This window comes from Haematobia irritans, chromosome 2 (genome assembly GCF_050003625.1).
Source record: "Haematobia irritans isolate KBUSLIRL chromosome 2, ASM5000362v1, whole genome shotgun sequence".
Lineage (NCBI taxonomy): Eukaryota > Metazoa > Arthropoda > Insecta > Diptera > Muscidae > Haematobia > Haematobia irritans.
Genome location: NC_134398.1, coordinates 49188459 through 49211918, shown reverse-complemented (window position 1 = coordinate 49211918; position 23460 = coordinate 49188459). Strand labels below are relative to the sequence as shown.

General features: G+C 39.0%; 1 protein-coding gene across 3 annotated transcripts in view; it reads right to left on the bottom strand.

The window, feature by feature from the left end:
- Positions 1–3086: 3086 nt before the first annotated feature.
- Tep4 (Thioester-containing protein 4) overlaps positions 3087–23460 on the bottom strand; it is a 37505-nt gene continuing 17131 nt past the window's right edge. Inside the window, exons 2-12 of one of the 3 annotated variants that reach the window (XM_075293998.1) lie at positions 15746–16408; positions 14790–15569; positions 13574–13838; positions 13161–13508; positions 12936–13084; positions 12688–12866; positions 9289–9827; positions 8869–9231; positions 8262–8804; positions 3594–3884; positions 3087–3507 (exon numbers count right to left, since the gene is read on the bottom strand). In XM_075293998.1, coding sequence (XP_075150113.1) covers positions 3265–3507; positions 3594–3884; positions 8262–8804; positions 8869–9231; positions 9289–9827; positions 12688–12866; positions 12936–13084; positions 13161–13508; positions 13574–13838; positions 14790–15569; positions 15746–16408 — 4363 coding nt within the window. In that variant the 3' untranslated portion in view covers positions 3087–3264. Of the gene's footprint in view, positions 3508–3593; positions 3885–8261; positions 8805–8868; positions 9232–9288; positions 9828–12687; positions 12867–12935; positions 13141–13160; positions 13509–13573; positions 13839–14789; positions 15570–15745; positions 16409–23460 lie in introns of all 3 variants that reach the window. The other 2 variants (XM_075293997.1, XM_075293999.1) reach the window with 2 other exon arrangements.

The window sequence follows — 23460 nt, the reverse complement described above, 5'->3', positions numbered from 1 at the left end:
TATGGGGGCTATATATAATTATGGACCTATGTGGACCAATTTTTGTTTGGTTGTTAGAGACCATATACTAACACCATGTACCAAATTTCAGCCGGACGGATATGGCCCATTTGCAATACCATCTGACCTACATCAATAACAACTACTTGTGCCAAGTTTCAAGTCGATAGCTTATTTCGTTAGGAAGTTAGCGTGATTTCAACAGACGGACATGCTTAGATCGACTCACCACGACCCAGAATATATATACTTTATGGGGTCTTAGAGCAATATTTCGATGGGTTACAAACTGAATGACAAAGTTAATATACCCCCAACCTATGGTGGAGGGTATAAAAAACATATGCCTCCTTTTATATCCAATGACACTTTTTGAGCCACTGTTTTTGAAATTCTCAACGGTAACGCTGACTCTCTGACGTGGAGTTTCCAGTTAATCAAATGATGTGGACTTTCTGGCTTGCGTTAAGGCGTAACAATATGCTATAATATTTTTTCGTTTTGAACCCAACTGCAATGAATATTACTGATGTGATTGGATCCTTCAAAAATCCAGTTAACGAGTCAAATTCTATATTTGTGAGTACACGCAAAGGAAAAAACGTTTGGAAAACATGTACGGAAAACGTTTTTCTTTTGTTAGAGTTTTTTGAATTTCTTCGAAAATTTTAAACTTTTACCATCAAAAAAATTCTTTTGTTACAAAATTTTTATTTTTTCAATAAAAAAATTATTTTTGGACCAACAACACCAGTCCATTTCGTTTATATCAACCACTGTTCTTTTCTGACTTTAAGTCTTTTATAAGACACATTTTACAGTTCATAGTAAAAATTTAATATAGTAGTATTTAATGTTGAATATTTTTTCGGAATTTTCCGAACATATCTGGAATATATGTAAAAAAAAGTTCGGACGAAGCAGGGCTCGAACCCACGACTCTTGGCATGCAAGGCGGACGTAGCAACCACTACTCCACGGTGCCCAACTAAATGTTTGTTTCTGTTAAATACAGTTTGTTTAATCGGCTCGTGGACGCCGCAAGCTATGCTATATTAATATAACTTATATGGATAGTTAGCTATTGATGACAATAACAGCTACGCAGCTCAGTGTTCTGGCTTACAAATTGCATGGTCCGCGGTTCGATTCACCGTCCAGGTGATAGGTAAAATTTTAAAATTTTATAAAATCGTATAATTTCTTCTACATTGTAGGTATTACAGAAAAAGGCGCAAATAACTAAAAAACCTCGTTGAAGTGAGAAAGATGTGAGGGAAAATGCAATTAGCCAGAAAAGATTGTTTTTTGAGTTAGTCTTTATGATATTGTTTTTACATCCTGGAAAAGAGTAAACGTTTATTACAAACAGTATATACTTTTCTTCCAAATAAACTTCCTTACAGCGAAAAGCAAATTAGAAACGAACTGTGTTTATCTAAAATTTCGTTTTGGAGGAAAGAATAATTTTTGCGTGTAGCTGCTCCATTTCATAATAAAGCAATTTCAGTTGAATAGGTAGACAGCCTGAAAGTAGGCAATGAAAATTTTCGATGTACATATACACATGGTTGCTCCCCGGAGATATCAATTTTTGGTATAGTCCCCATATAAATCCATACCCAGATTTCACCTACGGAAACTCTTGGAAGAGTAAATATCATAAGGTCCCGTTGCAATGTGGTGCATATTGGCAAATTGGTTCATATCGGTATCTAAATATATATAGCTCCCGTATAAACCTGTCCCCAGATTTGACTGTCGGAATCTCTACTTACCTTAGACCTCCACGCAGGCTTACTTACAATTTAGAATACAATGTTAAGACGTTTTAAAATTACTTGCCATCGGAAATTGGTACCACAAACCAGGTACGTACTGATCTTTAGTAGAAATCTTCACGAAATCCATGATGGAGGGCACATACAATTTGGCCTGACCGAATTTTTGGCCGTATATAACTGTATAAAAGTAAGGAATTACATCTTCTGATTATCTTACTTGTGGTTTCCCGTTAATCAAATTATCTAGACTTTCTGCCATAGGTGAAGGCATGTCAATATGGTCATCATGGAGAAAATTTCAATTGCTTAAGAATTAAAATTCAATAAATACTTCAAGATATATTCTCAAGCGACGGTTAACATAATTTTCTCTATCTTTTCTATTTTAATTCCTTAATCGTTTAAAATGCTCCTTACTTTAGCTTTTACCTTAGCCTAGTAGGATCTGATCTATGTGAGTTTTCCGTATTTCTAATCTGACACTTTATATACAAAAAAGCTAAATGAGCATTTAATTACTACTTTTCCAACTAATACATGGATAATGTCGTAATCTTACATCGTATAAAATCTAGTTTACAATGGACACATTATCCTAATTTAATTGAGAAGATAAAGGTCCAACATCTTGTAAGACATCTAAGAAAACCACCTTTAATTTGGTCATTTTCTTTTGCCAACATTACCATGGCAACTTCAAATATTATTCTAGATTGCTGAGGGAGAGGTGACATTTTCCCACAGTCTCTTATGCATGTAACACCAAACTTTCTTTGGTCTTTGGCTGAAATTACATTATAATTTACATATAAATTTAAATGGTCCCGTATTGCCTGTGGAAGAGACCTAGTCTCAGTCATATTAAGCATATGTACAAAAAGCATTCAAGATAAAAATTCCAAGTATCTACATTCAAGCTAATTTTATTAGAACTCTGGACTCCTAGAGTAAGGATATGATGTAAGAAAACCGCAGGAAACTTAACAAAAACTGCCCGCTGGAGGGCCATTGTTTTATGGATTTTTGGTTTGGTTGTTTTTTCTCCGACAATGGTAAGGGAATTGGATCAGCAAAAGGCGACATTTAATGAGCAACGCCTTTACCCACACCCCAAATAAAACAAACAAAAAGGAAATATTTCCCATTACCATATCTTATGAATGAATTTCCACAAAAAGTTTGGTATATCCCCTATCACGCTTCTCTCTCTCTCACTCTCTGTATGTCTGTATGTCTGGTTGGCAAGTTTTAATTGCTTAAGGATTTGAGGAACAGAGCAAATAACAAACATCAGGACATGACTTTATTATTATTATTTTTTGAGTTTATTTAATTTAAATTCTTCGTCTTATAAAAAAAATCGTAAAAATATATAGAAAACTCATGAGGTCAGGCAAAAATACAAATGGACAAAATCTCTTAAAGCTTTTTGAGAAAAAGATTTGCTTAGTTCTAAGGAATCTAAATGGCATCTCTCTTCCTATTTGCATTTACTGCATTCTTCTTCACCCTCACAGATGTCACAGAGTTTGGATTCGACCTCATAGAAGTCAGTAGCCTTCTTACTGGTATCATAGTAATCGTATAAAACAATCGAAGCTGGTTTCTGCATGGCCACAGCATGCGATTTTAGGGCTTCAAGGAGAACACAGGATTTTTGATTCTTATACAAATGATCGAAATAGACAACCAAAAGGGAATCGGCATTCTTCAATTCAGTGTTCTGCAAAAAACATTTAAAAATAATTGAAATTAAAATTTTAAATTATAGCTAAAATGTGATTGTTTTTTGTTAATTTTCATACTTACACTAACATGAGGCATAGCATTGATAGCTGCCAAACTATCCTCTTCGACCACATATCCTGATGGTGTATTGATTTCGAAAACAGCCATATTTGAGGCATCACCCTCACCTTGATATTCGGCACAGACTTCAACCATCAAAAGGGATTTCAAGGCGGAACTGTGTTTAGTAGTGGTAATAACGAAACTTGGCTTGGCATCCTTTTCTAGAACATTGTATTGGTAGGCAATTTGAACCATAGCGGTACCAGTACCCTTGGCTGTGTAATCAATCGATTTAGTTTTATCGGGCATCTGTAAAGAAAATCCGGTTAGTAAAGAAACGCATTTATCGGAATCGGGGGATACATATGGAGCTACAGTGCAGTGTATATCTAAATTTGATCTGATTTTTTTCCCAAATTCAATAGCATTCGTCCTTGTGTCATAGAAATGCCAAATACGAATTTTTATCAAAATCAGTTAATAATTGCTACCGGAATCCTGCGAACAACAAATACACGGACAGACGGACCGACGAACACCAAGGGCTAGATCGACTCAGGAGTTGATCGTTTTTTGGCAGATCAAAGTTATTATACTCTGACCCCATTGTGGTTTAGGATATAAAAAGTCTGCCATTTGTGACCAGCAGTTGGGAGAGAAATTGAAAGACCTTGGACTTTGAGTTTAACAGACGGTATTGTGAACAGAATTTGAGAAACAATTTTTATAACATCTCGGGGATTGATAAACTTTGTTTTTCCATTTTAACACATCAAAATATTAGTTCCCTTAATCCAGCGATGCCCGTCCCTTCGTAAGTCCTTCTGTTGAAATCACGCAAACTTTCGATTGAATTTAGGTTAGGTTAGGAGGCAGCCCGATGTATCAGGCTCACTTAGACTATTCAGTCCATTGTGATACCACATTGGTGAACTTCTCTCTTATCACCGAGTGCTGCCCGATTCCATGTTAAGTTCAATACCAAGGGACCTCCTTTTTATAGCCGAGTCCGAACGGCGTTCCACATTGCAGTGAAACCACTTAGAGAAGCTTTGAAACCCTCAGAAATGTCACCAGCATTACTGAGGTGGGATAATCCACCGCTGAAAAGCTTTTTGGTGTTCGGTCGAAGCAGGAATCGAATCCACGACCTTGTGTATGCAAGGCGGGCATGCTAACCATTGCACCACGGTGGCTCGAATGAAATTAGCTATCGACTTGCCACAAGTAATTGTTATTGATGTAGGACTGGGCTGTATCGGACCGCTTTTAAAGGGTGATGCGGTCAAAATTTGGCCAAGGGAAAACGCGTGTAAATCGTTTATTTAAAAAATCAAATTAAATTTCTTTTTCAAGTTCAATTAGTATAAAATTCAGGAAAAATATTCAGTTAGGCATTCGCTTTTTCAAATCCGAATTGCCGGGCCTCACGCTTGACACCTGCCATCAGATTTTGTACAGCCACCTTGTCCGCCTTCTTCGCCGCAGAAAGCCAGTTTGCCTTGAACTGCTGCTCGTCCTTAGCAGGTTTTTTGGTCTTCTTTAAGTTCCGCTTGACAATAGCCCAGTATTTCTCAATTGGGCGGAGCTCTGGCGTGTTGGGAAGGTTCTTGTCCTTGGGAACCGCCAGCACGTTGTTGGCGGCGTACCACTCCATGGCCTTTTTACCGTAATGGCAAGATGCCAAATCCGACCAAAACAGTACGGAACAACCGTGTTTCTTTAAGAAATGCAGCAGACGTTTATTCAATTATTATTTTATTTTATTATTATTTCTTGGTTGACAGTCCCGGGAGCTATGAAAATGCTGCTTTTCAAGCCACAGGTACAGATGGCTTGCCAAACCAGATATTTCTTTGCGAACTTTGACAGTTTTATGTGCTTGAAAATATCTGCTACCTTTCCCCTTCCTTTTGTCGTATAAAACTCCTGTCCCGGAAGCTGCTTGTAGTCGGTTTCGTCGTCCATTACCACGCAGTCAAACTTCGTCAGCATCGTCGTGTACAGCCTCCGGGATCGTGCTTTGGCCGTCGTATTTTGTTTATCATCGCGATTTGGAGTCACTACCTTCTTGTAAGTCGATAGTCCGGCTCGTTTTTTGGCTCGATGCACGGTTGTAGACGATACACCCAGCTTATTTGCGGCATCTCGGAGAGAGAGGTTAGGGTTTCGCTTGAAACTACTGTAGTAGTAAATTTCATCCGATCAGATTGAAATTGAGTACGTGGTGTTACTCTTTGGCTTCTAACAATCGTACAAAAACTGGTCCATATCTGTCCACAATTATATATATAGCGCCCATATAAAAAGTTCCACAGATTTAACTGCCGGAGCTTCCTGAAGGTGCAAGTTTTATTTTTAACCATAAGGCAAAAATTGGTCTACATCTGTATAGCGAACCCCAGATTATATTTCTTGAGCCTCCTGGAAGTCCATATTTCATCCGACGCAGTGGAAATTGGGTGCGTGATCTCAGTATATGCTTTAACCAAAGATTGATTCATATCGATCCATAATTATATATACCCTATGGGAAATTGGTGCAAATTGCCACTGACGGACCTATCACAGAACTGGTACCCGTGCTCCAATTAGTTGCAATTTTTAAATATTTGTAATTTATTTATTTCCGTACTCGTTTGATATTAAAATCTTAGATCCATTAAGATTTTAATATCAAGCATTTTCACATTTAGTGAAATTTCAAATGGAAACAGATTTCTAAGAGTTTGTCCGAGACTGGTTCCTGAGGACCTGTCTATGGGGTTCTCCTGCTAAATTGTCCCAGGACGTGTCCTTTGGGAGTCCAAGATGCGTCCTAAAATGTAAATTTACCCCGTCAATGACAAACCCATGTAGAAGTGATCGGTCTCATCCATACGTTTTGACCAGAACTGGGACTGGTCCTTACACACCAAGAACTAGTCCTGTACCGGTTGTGTGGTTGATCCATTTCCCGTAGGGTGGCGTCCATATAAACCGAGTGCCAGATTTTTTGGAAGTTGAAATTTCATTCGATCCAATTTGATACGTGATATCACTTTATGACCTCTAATCACTATTATAGCCCTCCATAATTATTATAGGTCATATATAAACGGATTTCCCGGTTGTACCTTTTGAACCTCCTGGGAAGCAAATTTCATCCGATCCGGTTGAAATTTGTTACGTGATGTCAGCATATACTTTCTACTAACCATGCAAAAAATTGGCCCATGTCGGTCCCGAATTATATAGCTTCCATAAAAACAAACGCCAAATTTTATTTCTGCAGCCTCATAGAGGAACAAATTTTATCCGACACGGTTGAAATTTGCTTCTAGGTGTACTTGGGGTCCACAAACAGGTGTGTATCGGTTCATGGTATAGCCCACATATTAAGCGATCTCCCAATTTCATTTCTAGTTTTTCTCACAATTTGTATCCAATTTGTCAAAAATTTGATAACTAGAGGTACGTTATATCCACAAATAGGTGTGCCGAATATTGTGTGTTTCGGTCCGTATTTTGATAGAGCTCCCGGCTGACAAAACGACTTGCTTTGGGAAATCGAACCAATTGATTTTAATTCCTCATAAGAACGAAAATGCTGATCAGCAAGGTCATGCGAGATCGATCGAAACCGGTGGCAATCGCAAGGAAAAATGTTAGGGCTATACGATGGGTGTAGTAGGACTTCCAAGTTGAGCGTTTCATTATAAGTTTTTATGGAAATTTTAAGGTCACTTTTTAATCCATTTTCTGCCCAAGAGCATCAATTGAGTTCGATACAGGATCGTAAGACCCCACCAAATTCCCACAGGATAAGCCTCTTTCTTCCATTTTCCATTTCATTTATTTATTTATAATCCAGAAACATCACCGGGCCTAAATGATTACAAGTACTACAAATGACACTAAACTAACTTAACTAAAGAAAAATCTTAAAAAAATATGTCAATATTATAACAACTTTTAACACGAATAAAGACAAAATGTTTTAATTGGTAAAATATTGCTTATTTCCAAAGACAAGGATGACCAAATGTGAGCCAATAGAGTTCAATTATATCAAAGCTTAGTTAGAATTGTTTCTTTGAATCCGCCACATGACAAAGAGAAATTTCGAAGCTCATATGCAACAAGCGAATTCCAAAGCTTTACAGCCCTTACCTGAAAAGATCGCTGCATGACCAGTGATCGGAACAGAGGCATAATAAGGGCAGAAGTTCTAACCAAATTGCAAAAAGCAAATTTAGAGCTCAAATACTGAGGACTATCGAACTTTATGGTTCTGTACAACAATTGGATAACTCTAAGATTGATAAATTTCTGGAAAGAGCAGCCAAGAAATTGTATCGTGGAAGGCGTAACATGTTGACGGTAATCCAAATTCCACCCAGGTAAAAAGTAGTTTACAGAACAAACCCAAGGGGTAAAGTTTCCCATTAGTCGTTCATATGGAACCAAGAACATATCCTAAAATCTATTTGAATGGAAACCAAGGATATACACGACTAAAACTTCACTATAAATTAAAATTGGCAATGGATTCACATTCCGTAATAGGCTTCAGATATTTTTACCATTGAAATTTGTACCCAGGTCTTCTACATAGAATTGAATAATAAGCGAATTTGGATACTAATCGAAAATGCTCTTACAATCATAAAGGATATCTTCAAAACATATTGATGTAACACTTACCTCAAAGTTGTGATATAGAATACCATTCTCTTCATTTAGGGTAACACTTTCGTGCTTATCCTTAGCACCACCCTTCGAAGCAATATCAACAACCATTTTAGCAGGTTGATAATCAGCCAATTTGGCAAATTGTATCAGGGCCTGAAGGCCAACAACAGTATCTTGAGTTGATGAGAAACCACCATAGCTATTACGTTGAGCCACCAACCATCTGATAATGGGGAAGACATCATCAACATTGACATTAGGTTGATTCAAGAGAGTCAATAGGATATAGGAACTGATCTCAACATCACTGCTGTAGACATACAACCACCATCTGGGTTGTACAGTGCGATCAGTGGAAGACCACCATTTACGATCACCATCGGTCTTAGCCAAGCTAGATAAGTGAGAAAGTTTTTCGGGGGCAGCTGAGTGTTTGGCCTTATTCAAAGTGTAGGCAGCAATAGCTTGGGCATGTAGAGATTTAGAAGCGTCCTCATGTTTGGCAATATAAGACAAAGCCTTTTGGATTTCATTGGCATACTGTTCAGCAATAGTCTGGGGAGAGAAAAAACGAGGTATTGCAGATCATAAGACATTTTCATTAAGTTCTTTCTCCTACCTGATTTTCCATGAAGGCCAATACTACACTACTGGTCAATGAAACATGATTGGCTTGAGAGATATAGAAGTAACCACCTTTCTCGGTGAAGGAACCATTTTCAGCTTGCTGCTTGATCAAGTACTCCAAGCCTTCATCGACGATCTTTTGGTCAACCTTAACATAGTCCTTCAATTGTTGCAAAGAGCGTACCACATAGGCAGTTAACCAGGTGGAACCATTGTAATGCTTCTCTAAATCTCTAGGGGATCCAAATGAACTGAAAGATCCATCATGATGGCGATAGTTGAGCATATGTTGGTAACCAGTTTCCATGTTATAGCGTAATTTGGTTTCCATTGTAGGAGTAAGACGTTTGGAATTCTAGAAATTCAGCACAAATTAAAAATCTCCGAATTGTTTTATACGAATCGTATATACCTCCAAATATTTCATAACCAAGTAATTGGGCAAAAGAGAAGACATAGTTTGTTCACCACAACCAGTAGGTAAACGTACTAATCTATCCAAATTATTAACAACGGGACCCAATATATCACCTACGACGCCAACCTCAACATGTTGCGAATCGGGGACAATGTCCTCAGGCAATTCCAATTCAAAGGAGGTCTTTTGTTCTGGTTCATTTTTCAAATTAACAAAGTAAGCACGATTGGCATATTTGGTAATGCCTTCTGGAACCACTTTCATGGATTTGTGAATGGCATCGCCAGCAACGGGTGAAACAGCAGTATACTTAAGCATAACATTACCCAAAACCTTAGGACGAATCATAAAGGAGACACCAGCTGCTCCATTAGCAGGTACACGAACGCTCTTGCTGCGTACAACATCGCTTGAAATTTCATTATTGACTTCAGTGAATTCAAATTCCATAGCTGAGTTATCCAGAGTGACTTCAACATCTAAATCTTTGCTCAAATAATTGAATACCAAAGCGGGAACATTGATCACTTCACCTGTAATTTAATTAAGAAAATATGTAAAGGCACCATTAAGAGAGGATTTACGAGTGTGATGAGATAATTACTAAGTGGTTGGTTACGATAGATTAGGTTATGTTGGGAGCTCATTAACTCTGATTAATTTATACTATAAAGCGAATTGTGATATCGCTGTTACTATGCCGCGATTTATATTAATGGCGAGGGATGTCTTATTTATAGTCAATTCTGAATGACAAAGTCAAACCTAGTCCTCAATCTGGTCCTTGGTTACAGATGGGAGACATGTCAGCTACGCTGGTACCAATTAATGATAGGCAAGTTTTAAGGCTGCTGCACTTGACTGATTTTAGATGGGTCAAAACTACCCCGATCTATCGCGGGAGGTCCCTTTCTTTCGGGTCTAAGTGCGGTGGTCAAACTTCGAGAAAAGTATTAACCTTGTAGCTTCTCACTACTTCAGCTATAGGCTATCCACAATGTAGTGATTTGGAAGGTTACCTCGACCACAACCCAGGAAATGCTGCTTTGAAAACATGTAATTGTGGGGATAATCTTGGTCTCTACATAAAGATGATCCTGGGGTGTTCATCTATGATTGTATGTTATTTCACTGCGTGTCACTTGTTAGAGGTGTCCACACTGGCACTGCATAGTTTACCACTGAACGGAGGGAGCCACCGTGGTGCAATGGTTAGCATGTCCGCTTTGCATACACAAGGTCGTGGGTTCGATTCCTGCTTCGACCGACACCAGAAAGTTTTTCAGCGGTGGATTATCCCACCTCAGTAATGCTGGTGACATTTCTGAGGGTTTCAAAGCTTCTCTAAGTGGTTTCACTGCAATGTGGAACGCCGTTCGGACTCGGCTATAAAAAGGAGGTCCCTTGTCATTGAGCTTAACATGGAATATGGCACTCAGTGATAAGAGAGAAGTTCACCAATGTGGTATCACAATGGACTGAATAGTCTATGTGAGCCTGATACATCGGGCTGCCACCTAACCTAACCTACCACTGAACGGCCAATTGCCGTTATGGGTAGTCAACAAACCGCTTGAGGACCTTCTTTCTACCGCAGAGCTTATCACAAGTTGCAGTGGCATGGGTAGGAGATTTAGAATGACTTTCGAATGTAACTCCGAGAATCTTACGCCATCGACTCTGACATTCAACTACCTACGCAATTCTGCTGTCTATGCAGTGAATGATGCGGCTAAGGATTTGGTGGCAGATATCCTTAAATTTCTAGCAAGAAAATCCGGATGCCAAGATTGTACAGTCGTTTCCATATGATACAATTACAATGCCGTCAGTAGGGGGTGGAATAAGGGAACTCCATGTTTCGCTCTACTAAGTCTTGACTTCATATCTCTAAATTCCACCCACGAGAGGCGCATTCACAGAAATTAAGAACCCAAAGTTTGGCTCCTTCCAGTAAGGAAGTACTTCCGATAATTGACCTACCGAATGCCTTCGATAGGTCAAGCGAAACAAGAACCGTCCTGTGGCATTGCTTTAGCTGGTTGAGTCCTCTATTTATGTATGCTGTAATGGTATCCAAAGCTTTTTCCGTTGTTGATTGTTGGCAGTTGGAAAATTCTTCAGAATGCTGGGGAGGTGTAGTGTCTCGAATACCTTGGCTACAGGCGAGAGAAAAGAGATCAGTACGATTCAACCTTGCTCGAGTCTGTGCCTGACTTCAGTAGTGGAACCACCCTACCCATTTCCAGGAATGGCATAATAACAAATAAAAAGAGTACGGTGCAGTACTCCACTCCCAGTTTTGGCAAATGCTGTAGTCGGGGCCCAGCTCCTTGGATGGTTTTGCGTTGTTGATGACATTGGAAACTTCCCCAGATGCAGCAGCCTTAGTATAGAAATTCCGTGAAGGCCCAGTGCCTTGGATGTTTGTGCGCTGTTGATGACATTGGTAGATTAGGTTAGGTTAGGTATAGCGGCAGCCCGATATTTCAGGCTCACTTAGACTATTCAGTCCTTTGTGATACCACAGTGGTGAACTTCTCTCGTATCACTGAGTGCTGCCCGATTCTATATTAAGCTCAATGTTGAGGGACCCCCTTTTTGTAGCCGAGTCCGAATGGCATTCCACATTGCATTGAAACCACTTAGAGAAGCTTTGAAACACTCAGAAATGTCACCAGCATTACTGAGCATGACATTGGTAACTTCGGCTGGGGTGAATTGCGGTGTATTGCTGGGTCGTATACCACGGATATGACCAAGGACTCTTTTCTCGCTCTATCACTCGCGGGAGTGGTGATGATTCTGATTTCGGCAGACTGAACTGAACCATATCTAAGGGTTTTCCACTATCCCGCCTCGGACCAGAAACCAACGTAGGAATTTCCAGGGCAGCATCTCCTCGAAAGCATAAATGCGGACGAAATAGCATGTACACTGATGTGACAACCTCAGGCCTATGAGTTGGATCCATCGGATCAATCCGGTGCCGATAACCCACCACAGTAGCACTCTTAGCTTAAAAGAAAAATAATCTACTTTTCTACATTATGAAAATGTCCACATTTTGATTCTCCACTCGAAAGTCTACACCGTCATTGTGGTCGGAATGGTCTATAAACAGCTATACATCGCGTTCTCGGCATTTAGATTGTCACTTTTGGAAAATGTTTTTTATAGGCACCGTAATTATCAAGTCACGCTCGTAATCGATTTTTTGATTTAGAAAAATCAACTTTTCCGTTTTCTACTCCCAATCCTATGTTACACCCTCATAGTGGTCAGAATGGTCTATAAAAAGCTAAAAGCTGAATTTTACCCGTCACTTTCACAAAATGTTTCGTATAGACCAAGTAATTATCAAATCACCCTCGTATTATGACAAAATCTTACCTCGTTTCACAGAATAGGGCAAGCGTATGGAGATAAAGAATGGCTGGAATGTAGTGATCTTGGTTTTATCCTCAGTAACAGCCAAACCCTTTTCACTGTTCATTGCAAAGGCAGAAACTACCCAAGAGGTAATGGTATCGGGAATCTTTTTGGACCAAGTAAACTCTTCCTTTTCAGTACTGCAAAGAATCAAGAATGTTAAGGATATTCTACATATTTTCTAATTCAACAAAAAAACTTCTATTTACTTTTCAATGTTATCGAATAGCCAAGTTTCAGAGAAATCTTTGCGAACTTGAATACCAGCACCACCACTACCACTGCTACCTCCATAACCAGCTGAATGACCAGGTGCAGCTGCCGCCATAGGAGTGCCTGAACGAACACCGGAACCAACCTTAACATTAACAGAATCATATTCAACACCACCACGTTCTAAACCTGAAAAAGGAGCTAAAACTTGTTCTATGTACCTTCTTTTTGTAAGACTTCCACATCATACTGTGCCCAGAAGTTCCTGCCAACTCACTTATCATCATGTAATCCGGCTTAGTCCAGTTGTAGAAATAATCGCCATTGGTCAAAGTAACACAACCACTGCTCGAGCCAGGATAATGGGAATATCCACCTTGATCAGGTGTACGAGTGCTATAGGAACCCACAGTCCAACCGAATTCCGAATGTCTTAAATCATTATTGGACCTCAACAACAGGACACTTTGATCCACAGCAGTTAGAGCCACAAAGGAATGGGGAGCAGTTTTAATTTTCAAAGCAACTTCTTCACCAGGTTTTACTTGTTCAGCAGCAGTTATATTGATCTGTGAGGAGAGATTATAATGATAAAACAACATTTCTAGAGATATTCTTTGAATCAATTGCTCACCTTATTTTGCAATTCATATTCCACATAGAAAGTTTCTTCAGCATAATGATATTCACCATGCTCATCAACGTAGTATACATATAAGGAGAAATGAGGAGCATACATAATATCTGGAGTCAAGGTAAGATTATAAACCTTGGGTTTATCGGCCAACTCAACATGACCACTCTTCAAGATATTGCCACGACCCACAATATTATAATCGAAATAGGACAAAGGTTTGCTGGAGTTAATGGTGAAATGATCCTCTTTGAAAAGTTTGGGTCTAAAACAAACAAGAAAAAGAAATCTTAGTATCCTCCTATACAAAAATCTACAAATCTACAACACAATATAAATATATTTTTTATAGCGGAATGAACAGATAAATCCGAGACGATGATAATAGGCATATACAAAAAGAGACAACATATAAGTGTAGGCCAAACACCAATGTAACAATTTCGTTACTTTGGGGTAACGTTAATCGAAGATGGGAAATGGGACAAAGACCTAAACATGAAAATTGCGGCCACTTCTAATAGCTATCATTTACTGAATAAGAACTTTATTAGTAAACGAGAAGTATCAAACGGAAGTAACAGACTATAATTCGACATATATTCCCACTTTTAAATAGGGAAGCGAATCGTGGACCCACATAACGAAAACCAAAGCAGAATCCAAGCTACGGAAATGAAATATCCACGACAAGCTGTCGGAAAAACGAGACGAGATAGAATAAGAAACGATACCATACGATCTACTCTACCCTTAGAAGCACTAAACGACCGGATTGAGAGGGAAACGAAACGAATTTTCGAAGCCAGTTACTTTTAGTTGGGAAAGGTACAATTAACATAAGAAGGAAGTGGTTTTCGACACCCAACATAAATAGAGTATATTTAGGAAATTCTCGTTGGGTTGTGGGTACCAGCGGCATAAGAATGCGGGTTTTTCAAGTCGATAGCATGAATCACCCGAAGCTTGAAGTAAATCGAGTGGCCCCGACCGCTGCCGAACTTCCGATAGCAGCAACCGATTCATCCTAACGTAATTGGTTCGCGATCCTCAAATCTTTCGCTCTCTCTCTCTCTTTTCCTTTAATTCTTAAGCTTATACTGAAAGAAACGTTTTCTTTTCTAAGAAACAAAATTTTGTACAAACGATCTTTGGAATTTCATCTGTCTACAAATTTCCCTCCTAAAGAAGGCATTTCCCCTTTGTATTTACGTACCTTTCATTATAGTATTTATCCTTGATTTTGAAATATTCCTTGGGTTCTTCATACTTATCGGGATTCTCTACATGTTTAGGTTCACGATATTGATAGGCATTGCTTACATCACGTTTCTCATCACGATAATGGGCTTCCATATTATAATAATGAGAATATCCCTCATATTCCTTCAAATCGGGCAATGATACTCTAAAGATGGCAAAACCTGTCTCATTCATATGGGCCTTAAAGGTGAAGGTACGATTTTCAGCCACTGGTGGGGCTTGTGTTGTTGTCACTTCCTCTACCTTCTCACCATGTCTAGGCATTGGTGTGTAGTAATCATTCTTGCTCAATACCTCAGTATAGACCAATTCCACTGGTGTCTTGGTATCAGCTAAATGTGTACCATCAACCAAACTCAATTTGATAATCACTTCCTTTTCCTTATCCGCCTCGAATGAATGGCACATATCAAATTCAGCACAATGCATGGAATAGCGATAGGGATAAATTTGTGTACTGTCAGTGGCATTGATTTTCACTCCGGTAAACTCTTCTTCAACCGTGGCCACAATACTGGCATATGTCGAATAGTCTTTACTATGCAAGAAGGCTTCCAATTCCTTGACATTCAGATCGATTTTAGCTTTACCCTGAACCATATCAGTTGTCTTGATAAGGGTGGGTGGAGTTTTCTTTTCTTCCTTGGAATCATGACCAAAATACGAGTAGTATTGAGAGCCCAAAGTAAGGATAACAGTAGCCTTGCCATTCAAAGGTTTGCCATAGGTATAACTAGGGGATAAAAATAAAAACGTTGAAATTAATTAAGATATTTTCTATTTGAGTATATTCTTGAATATACTTATACTAACACTTAGAATACTATTCAAAATATGCCACCTTTTTTTGGCCTAATTATGCTTATATTTGAACTACGTATCAAAAAAATTTTAAAGTTTTCTACTTACTTGGCACGTACAACAACTTGCATTTCTCCATCCTTAACAGACACATTGTCGGTTGCATCAGCTTTCACAATGAATTTGGGCAGGACATATTTCTCCACATCAAACATGACGCTGCGACCAAAACCACCCGAACTCGAAATGCCCATATGCCAATGTCCCATAACAGGGAATTCGGATATTTGGAATGTTCCCGTATACACACCCTTGGTCACAGTCAAATCTTTGATTTCCTTGACACGATTCCTTTTGCCATCCTCAAACCAAACGGTGGCACTCTTATCCACAGTAGCTGGCTTCAAATCCTTATCCAAAAATACAATGCGATATTTCACTTCATCGCCTGGCTTATAAAGGCCCTTATCAGTTTGTATGCGAACATAGGGATCGAATTTGGCATAGAACAGCTTGGTGGTATTCTTGAAGCCATCAAAGCAATTAACACCCTCGGCAGTGAGATTGTAATCACCTTTCTCCAAAACGGGAACATCAAAGTCGACATTTTTGATTTCGGAGCTTTTGACTTCAACAACCTTGGTCTCATTGTACGAAGGACCAGTAATGCCTACCTTAATTTGGCAAGGATGATCGACATGATGAACAGCTACGGCAGCTGTGTATTTGTCATTCGAATGAATGGTGCCTGGAGCAATAACAGTGTATTTGCTGTAAAATAAAAGAGAGAGAGAGAGGGAGTGATTAAAAAAGAGCTTAGTTAGATTATTAGGTCGAATTTGATAAAATGCTTGTATTCATTTACTTCCACTTTTCTCAAGAGAAAATAGAAGAATCCTCAGGATTTATAGTATAAGTGAAGCATGGAAATCTTTTATATTTATTGATGAAACTTATCTGTTTTAATATATAGTGGTCATTTGATATCGAAATGTTGATTTGACATAAGCATTTTAGTTTGTATCCAAATTCAAAATTAAAGATGCCATAAAAATGTGTTCTGGGACATCCGATTTCAATTAAATTATATTTCAATATATACTGACAAAAATATACAGAGCTAATATGAAAAAGTATATACGGCCGTAAGTTCGGCCAGGCCGAATCTTATATACCCTCCACCATAGGATCGGTTTATATGGGGGCTATATATGATTATGGACTGATATGGACCACTTTTGACATGGTTGGTCAAATCTGGGGATCGGTTTATATGGGGCCTATATATAATTATGGACCGATATCGACCAATGTTTGCATGGGTGTTTGATGCCATATATTAATACGACGTAACAAATTTCAACTGAATCAGGTGCATTTTGGTCTTCCAAGAGTCTCCGGAGGTCAAATCTGGTAATCGGTTTATATGGGGGCTATATATAATTATGGACCGATGTGAACCAATTTTTGCATAGTTGTTAGAGAACATATACTAATACCATATACCAAATTTCAGCTGGATCGGATGAAATTTGCTTCTCTTAGAGGCTCCGCAAGCCAAATCGGGGGATCGGTTTATATGGGGGCTATATATAATTATGGACCGATGTGGACCAATTTTTGCATGGTTGTGTGAGACCATATATTAACACCATGTACCAAATTTCAGCCGGATCGGAAGAAACTTGCTTCTCTTAGAGGCTCCGCAAGCCAAATCGGGGGATCGGTTTATATGGGGGCTATATGTATTTATGAACCGATGTGGACCAATGTTTGCATGGTTGTTAGAGACCATATACTAACATCGCGTACCAAATTTCAACCGAATCGGATGAATTTTGCTCTTCCAAGGGGCTCCGGAGGTCAAATCTGGGGATCGGTTTATATGGGGCCTATATATAATTATGGACCGATATCGACCAATTTTTGCATGGGTGTTTGAGGCCATATATTAACACGACGTACCAAATTTCGGCTGCAATTTGCTTCTCTTTGAGGCTTCGCAAGCCAAATCTGGAGATCGGTTTATATGGGGTCCATATATAATTATGGACCGATGTGGACCAATTTTTGCATGGTTGTTAGAGACCATATACCAACATCATGTACCAAATTTCAGCCGGATCGGATGCAATTTGCTTCTCTTTGAGGCTTCGATAGCCAAATCTGGAGATCGGTTTATATGGGGTCTATATATAATTATGGACCGATGTGGACCAATTTTTGCATGGTTGTTAGAGACCATATACCAACATCATGTACCAAATTTCAACCGGATCGGATGAAATTTGCTTCTCTTTGAGACTCCGCAAGCCAAATCTGGGGATCGGTTTATATGGGGGCTATATATAATTATGGACCGATGTGGACCAATTTTTGCATGGTTGTTAGAGACCATATACCAATATCATGTACCAAATTTCAGGCGGATCGGATGAAATATGCTTCTCTTAAAGGCTCCACAAGCCAAATCTGGGGATCGGTTTATATGGGGGCTATATATAATTATGATCCTATGTGGACCAATTTTTGCATGGTTGTTAGAGACCATATACCAACACCATGTACCAAATTTCAGCCGGAAATATGCTTCTGTTAGAAGCTCCACAAGCCAAATCTGAGGGTCCCTTTATATGGGGGCTATACGTAAAAGTGGACCGATAAGACCCATTTTCAATATCATCCGACCTACATCGATAGCAACTACTTGTGCCAAGTTTCAAGTCGATAGCTTGTTTCGTTCGGAAGTTAGCATGATTTCAACAGACGGACGGACGGACATGCTTAGATCGACTCAGAATTTCACCCCGACCCAGAATATATATATACTTTATGGGGTCTTAGAGCAATATTTCGATGTGTTACAAACGGAATGACAAAGTTAATATACCCCCATCCTATGATGGAGGGTATAAAAACTATGCAACCTGAATTTTAGGACAAGCAATTTGCATAATATTAATGACGAATTTCATTAATTAAACGTACATAATCTTCATTTCAATTATTGAACTAAATTGGTAAAGTGTTATTTTATTTGCCAAGAACGAGATTTTAAAAAACCCAACCTGTCTGAAAGAATTTTTTGATCAGTTTTTTTTTTTTTTTTTTTTTTTTTAAGCTTGTCCTCAGCAAATAAATGAACGCTTTACCAATGTTAGTCTAATTATTGGATCGTCCAATTTGGGGAACTGGGTAGGATGTGGAAATCCAATGCAACTGTCTTCCCAAAACATTTTGGTTCCGCATGCGCAAATGGTAGCTAAAAACGTTGGGAGTAGAAACAAGATCCTGAAGGCTGGTAGCACTTGAGGAAAAGATACAGAGTCGTTACAAAAGGCCTATGTGTCTATTGGTCGTCCCCTTATCGATTATCCGAGTCCCAGTTTGGACTCTTAGTATTAGTGATATCCAAATGAACGCTTTACCAATGTTAGTCTAATTATTGTATCGTTCAATTTGGGGAACTGGGTAGGATGTGGAAATCCAATACAACTGTCTTCCCAAAAACATTTTGGTTCCGCATGCGCAAATCGTAGCTAAAAACGTTTGGGGTAGAAACTTGATCCTGAAGGCTGGTAGCACTTGAGGAAAAGATACAGAGTCGTTACAAAAGGCCTATGTGTCTATTGGTCGTCCCCTTATCGATTACCCGAGCTCCAGTTTGGACTCCTAATATTAGTGATATCCAATGGAAAAATCTTCAGGCGGTGCAAAATACAGAACAGACTGCAACATGAATCCAAAATGTTGTTAGTGAGGCAACACTGCGTTCTCCTCAACCACAAACCACTGATAATGTGCAGAGAGGTAAACCGCCCAAACCATGCCACATCCAGTAGGGTACCATCTTAACGAACCAAGCCGTCGGCTTCGATTTCAGGAAAGAGATATGACCTGTAAATGGTCGAAGTTAGCCTAAAATAACGGGTTGCCATTATACCTAACGTAACCTACGGCTTTTTTAAATGAACACTTTTTAAGGGTGATATTTAGCTTTTAATCTTAGATCTATAAAATTTTATTAAAATTCAATTTAAATTGCCCACGCAAAACAAAATCTTTCATCTTAAACGAAATTTTCGACACTCTACCATCGTTTACCTTTTGCGTTTCGCTGTAATACAGATAGTTTGGAACAAACGGATAGATTTTTTGTGATAAACGTTGAACCTCAAAAACCAAAAAAAAAACTTTTTTTCCATGGGTTTACAATGCATTTTTTCTATAACACTATACTGAAAAAAATCCGTAGTTAAACTAACGCAAAAAAATATTTTTTGTTTGTAAATTTTGTTATTTTTTTCGAATTTTTTCACAGCCTAATGAAATTGTACTTTTTGTAAGTTTATTTGTCGCCAATGATTTTTATACCCACCACCATAGAATGGTGATGGGGGTATAATAAGTTTGTCATTCCGTTTGTAACGCATCGAAATATCGATTTCCGACTATATAAAGTATATATATTCTTGATCAGGAAGAAATTCTAAGACGATATAAGCATGTCCGTCTGTCTGTCTGTCTATTGTAATCACGTTACAGCCTTCAATAATGGAGCTATCGTCCTGAAATTTGGCACAGATTCGTTTTTTGTTTGCAGGCAAGTCAAGTTCGAAGATGGGCTATATCGATCCAAGTTTGGATATAATCCCCATATAAACCAATTTCCCGATTTGGGGTCTAGGGCTCATAAACACCCTAGTTTTTATCCAATTTGCCTGAAATTGAAAATCTAGAGGTACTTCAGGACCATAAAAAGGTGTGCCAAAAATGGTGCCAATCGGTCCATGTGTTAGTATAGCCCCCATATAGACCGATGTCCCGATTTTGCTTCTTGGGCGTCTAGAAACTGTATTTTCTCTACGATTTGCCTGAAATCGAAAATCTAGAGGTATTTTAGGACCATAAAGTAGTGTGTCGAAAATGATCCGTATCGATCCATGGTTAGGTTAGGTTAAGTGGCAGCCCGATGTATCAGGCTCACTTAGACTATTCAGTCCATTGTGACACCACATTGGTGAACTTCTCTCTTATCACTGAGTGCTGCCCGATGTTAAGCTCAAGGACAAGGGACCTCCTCTTTATAACCGAGTCCGAACGGCGTTCCACATTGCAGTGAAACCACTTAGAGAAGCTTTGAAACCCTCAGAAATGTCACCAGCATTACAGAGGTTGGATAATCCACCTCTGAAAAACTTTTTGTTGTTCGGTCGAAGCAGGAATCGAACCCACGACCTTGTGTATGCAAGGCCGGCATGCTAACCATTGCACCACGGTGGCTCCCAAATCGCTCCATGTGTGTCGGTCCATTTTTTGGTATAACCCCCATATAGACCGATCTCTCGATTTTACTTCTTGGGCGTTTAGAGACTATATTTTCTTGCCGATTTGCTTGAAATTGAAAAATCTAGGGGTATTTTAAGATCACAAATAGGTGTGTCGCAAATGGTGCCTATTGCTCCATATTTGGGTGTAGCCCCAATATAGACCGATCTCCCGACTTTATTTCTTGGGCTTCTAGAATCCGTAGTTTTTATCCAATTTGCCGAAAATTAGAAATATAGACGTATCTTAGGACCATAAAGAGATGTGTCGAAAATGTTCCGATTCGGTCCATGTTTTGGTATAGCCCATATATAGACTGATCTCCCGATTTTACTTCTTAGGCTTCTAAAATCAGTAGGTTTTATCCTATTAGCCTGAAATTGGAAGTCTAATGGTATTTTAGAACCATAAAGAGGTGTGCCAAAAATGGTGAGTATCGGTCCATGTTTTGGTATAGCCCCCATATAAACAGATCTCCTGATTTTACTTCTTGGGCTTATAGAATTCGCTTATATCCAATTTGCCTGAAATTGAAATGTAGTAGATCTTATCCAATTAGCCTGTAAGTGGAAATCTAGTGGTATTTTAGAACCAACAAGTATATACGGCCGTAAGTTCGGCCAGGCCGAATCTTATGTACCCTCCACCATGGATTGCGTAGAAACTTCTACGAAAGACTGTCACTGTCAACTCACATGGTAGTTAAATATCATATGCTACCACCACGTACCAAATTTCAACCAGATCGGATGAATTTTGATTCTCCAAAAGGCACCGGAAGTCAAATCTGGGGATCGGTTTATATGGGAGCTATATATTATTATGGACTGATAGGAACCAATTCCTGCATGGTTGTTGGATACCCTATACTAACATCACGTACCAAATTTCAACCGAATGGAAAGAATTTTGCTCTTCCAAGGTGCTCCGGAGGTCAAATCTGGGGAACGGTTTATATGAGGCCTATATATAATTATGGACCGATATCGACCAATTTTTGCATGGGTGTTTGAGGCCATATATTAACATCACGTGCCAAATTTCAACTGAATCAGATGAATTTTGGTCTTCTAAGAGTCTCCGCAAGCCAAATCGGGGGATCGGTTTATATGGGGGCTATATATAATTATGGACCGATGTGAACCAATTTTTGCATGGTTGTCAGAGACCATATACTAACACCATGTACCAAATTTCAGCCGGATCGGATGAAATTTGCTTCTCCTAGAGGCTCCGCAAGCCAAATCGGGGGATCGGTTTATATGGGGGCTATATATAATTATGGACCGATATGGACCAATTTTTGCATGGTTGTTAGAGACCATATACTAACACCATGTACCAAATTTCAGCCGGATCGGATGAAATTTGCTTCTCTTAGTGGCCTCGCAAGCCAAATTTGGGGGTCCGTTTATATGGGGGCTATACGAAAAAGTGGACCGATATGGCCCATTTGCAATACCATCTGACCTACATCAATAGCAACTACTTGTGCCAAGTTTCAAGTCGATAGCTTGTTTCGTTCGGAAGTTAGCGTGATTTCAACAGACGGACGGACGGACATGCTCAGATCGACTCAGAATTTCACCACGACCCAGAATATATATACTTTATGGGGTCTTAGAGCAATATTTCGATGTGTTACAAACGGAATGACAAAGTTAATATACCCCCATCCTATGGTGGAGGGTATAAAAAGAGGTGCGTCAAAAATGGTGAATATCGGTCCATGTTTTGGTATAGCCCCTATATAGACTGATCTCCCGATTTTACTTCTTAAGCTTCTAAAATCAGTATGTTTTATGCAATTAGCCTGGAATTGGAAATCTAGTGGTATTTTAGAACCATACAGAGATGCTTCAAAAATGATGACTATCGGTCCATGTTTTGGTATAGCCCCCATATAGACCGATCTGCTGATGTTACTTCTTGGGCTTATAGAAACCGTAGATTTTATCCAATTTGCCTGAAATTTAAAATCTAGAGGTATTTTAGGACCATAAAGAGGTGTGCCACAAATGGGGAATATCGTTCTTGGGCTTAAAGAATTCGCTTTTATCCAATTTGCCTGAAATTGGAAATCTAGAGGTATTTTAGGACCATAAAGAGGTGTGCCAAAAATGGTGAGTATCGGTGAGTATTGGTCGATGTTTTGGTATATCCCCCATATAGACGGACCTCCAAATTCATGGGCTAATAAACATCGTAGTTTTTATCCAATTTGCATAAAATTTGAAATCTAGAATTATTTTAGAACCATAAAGAGGTGCGCCGAAAAAATCGGTCAATGTTTTAGTATAGGCCCCCTACACAGACTCAACTCCCAATTTTACTCCTAGAAACCGTAGTTTTTATCCGATTTGCCTGAAATTGTAAATATAATGGAATTTTAGACTCACAAAAACGTGTATAGGATTTTGGTAAGGTCTACATATAGAGCGATTTCACTTCTTGAGGGTATAGAAGGCGCACTGATCATGAAAATTGTTTGAAAC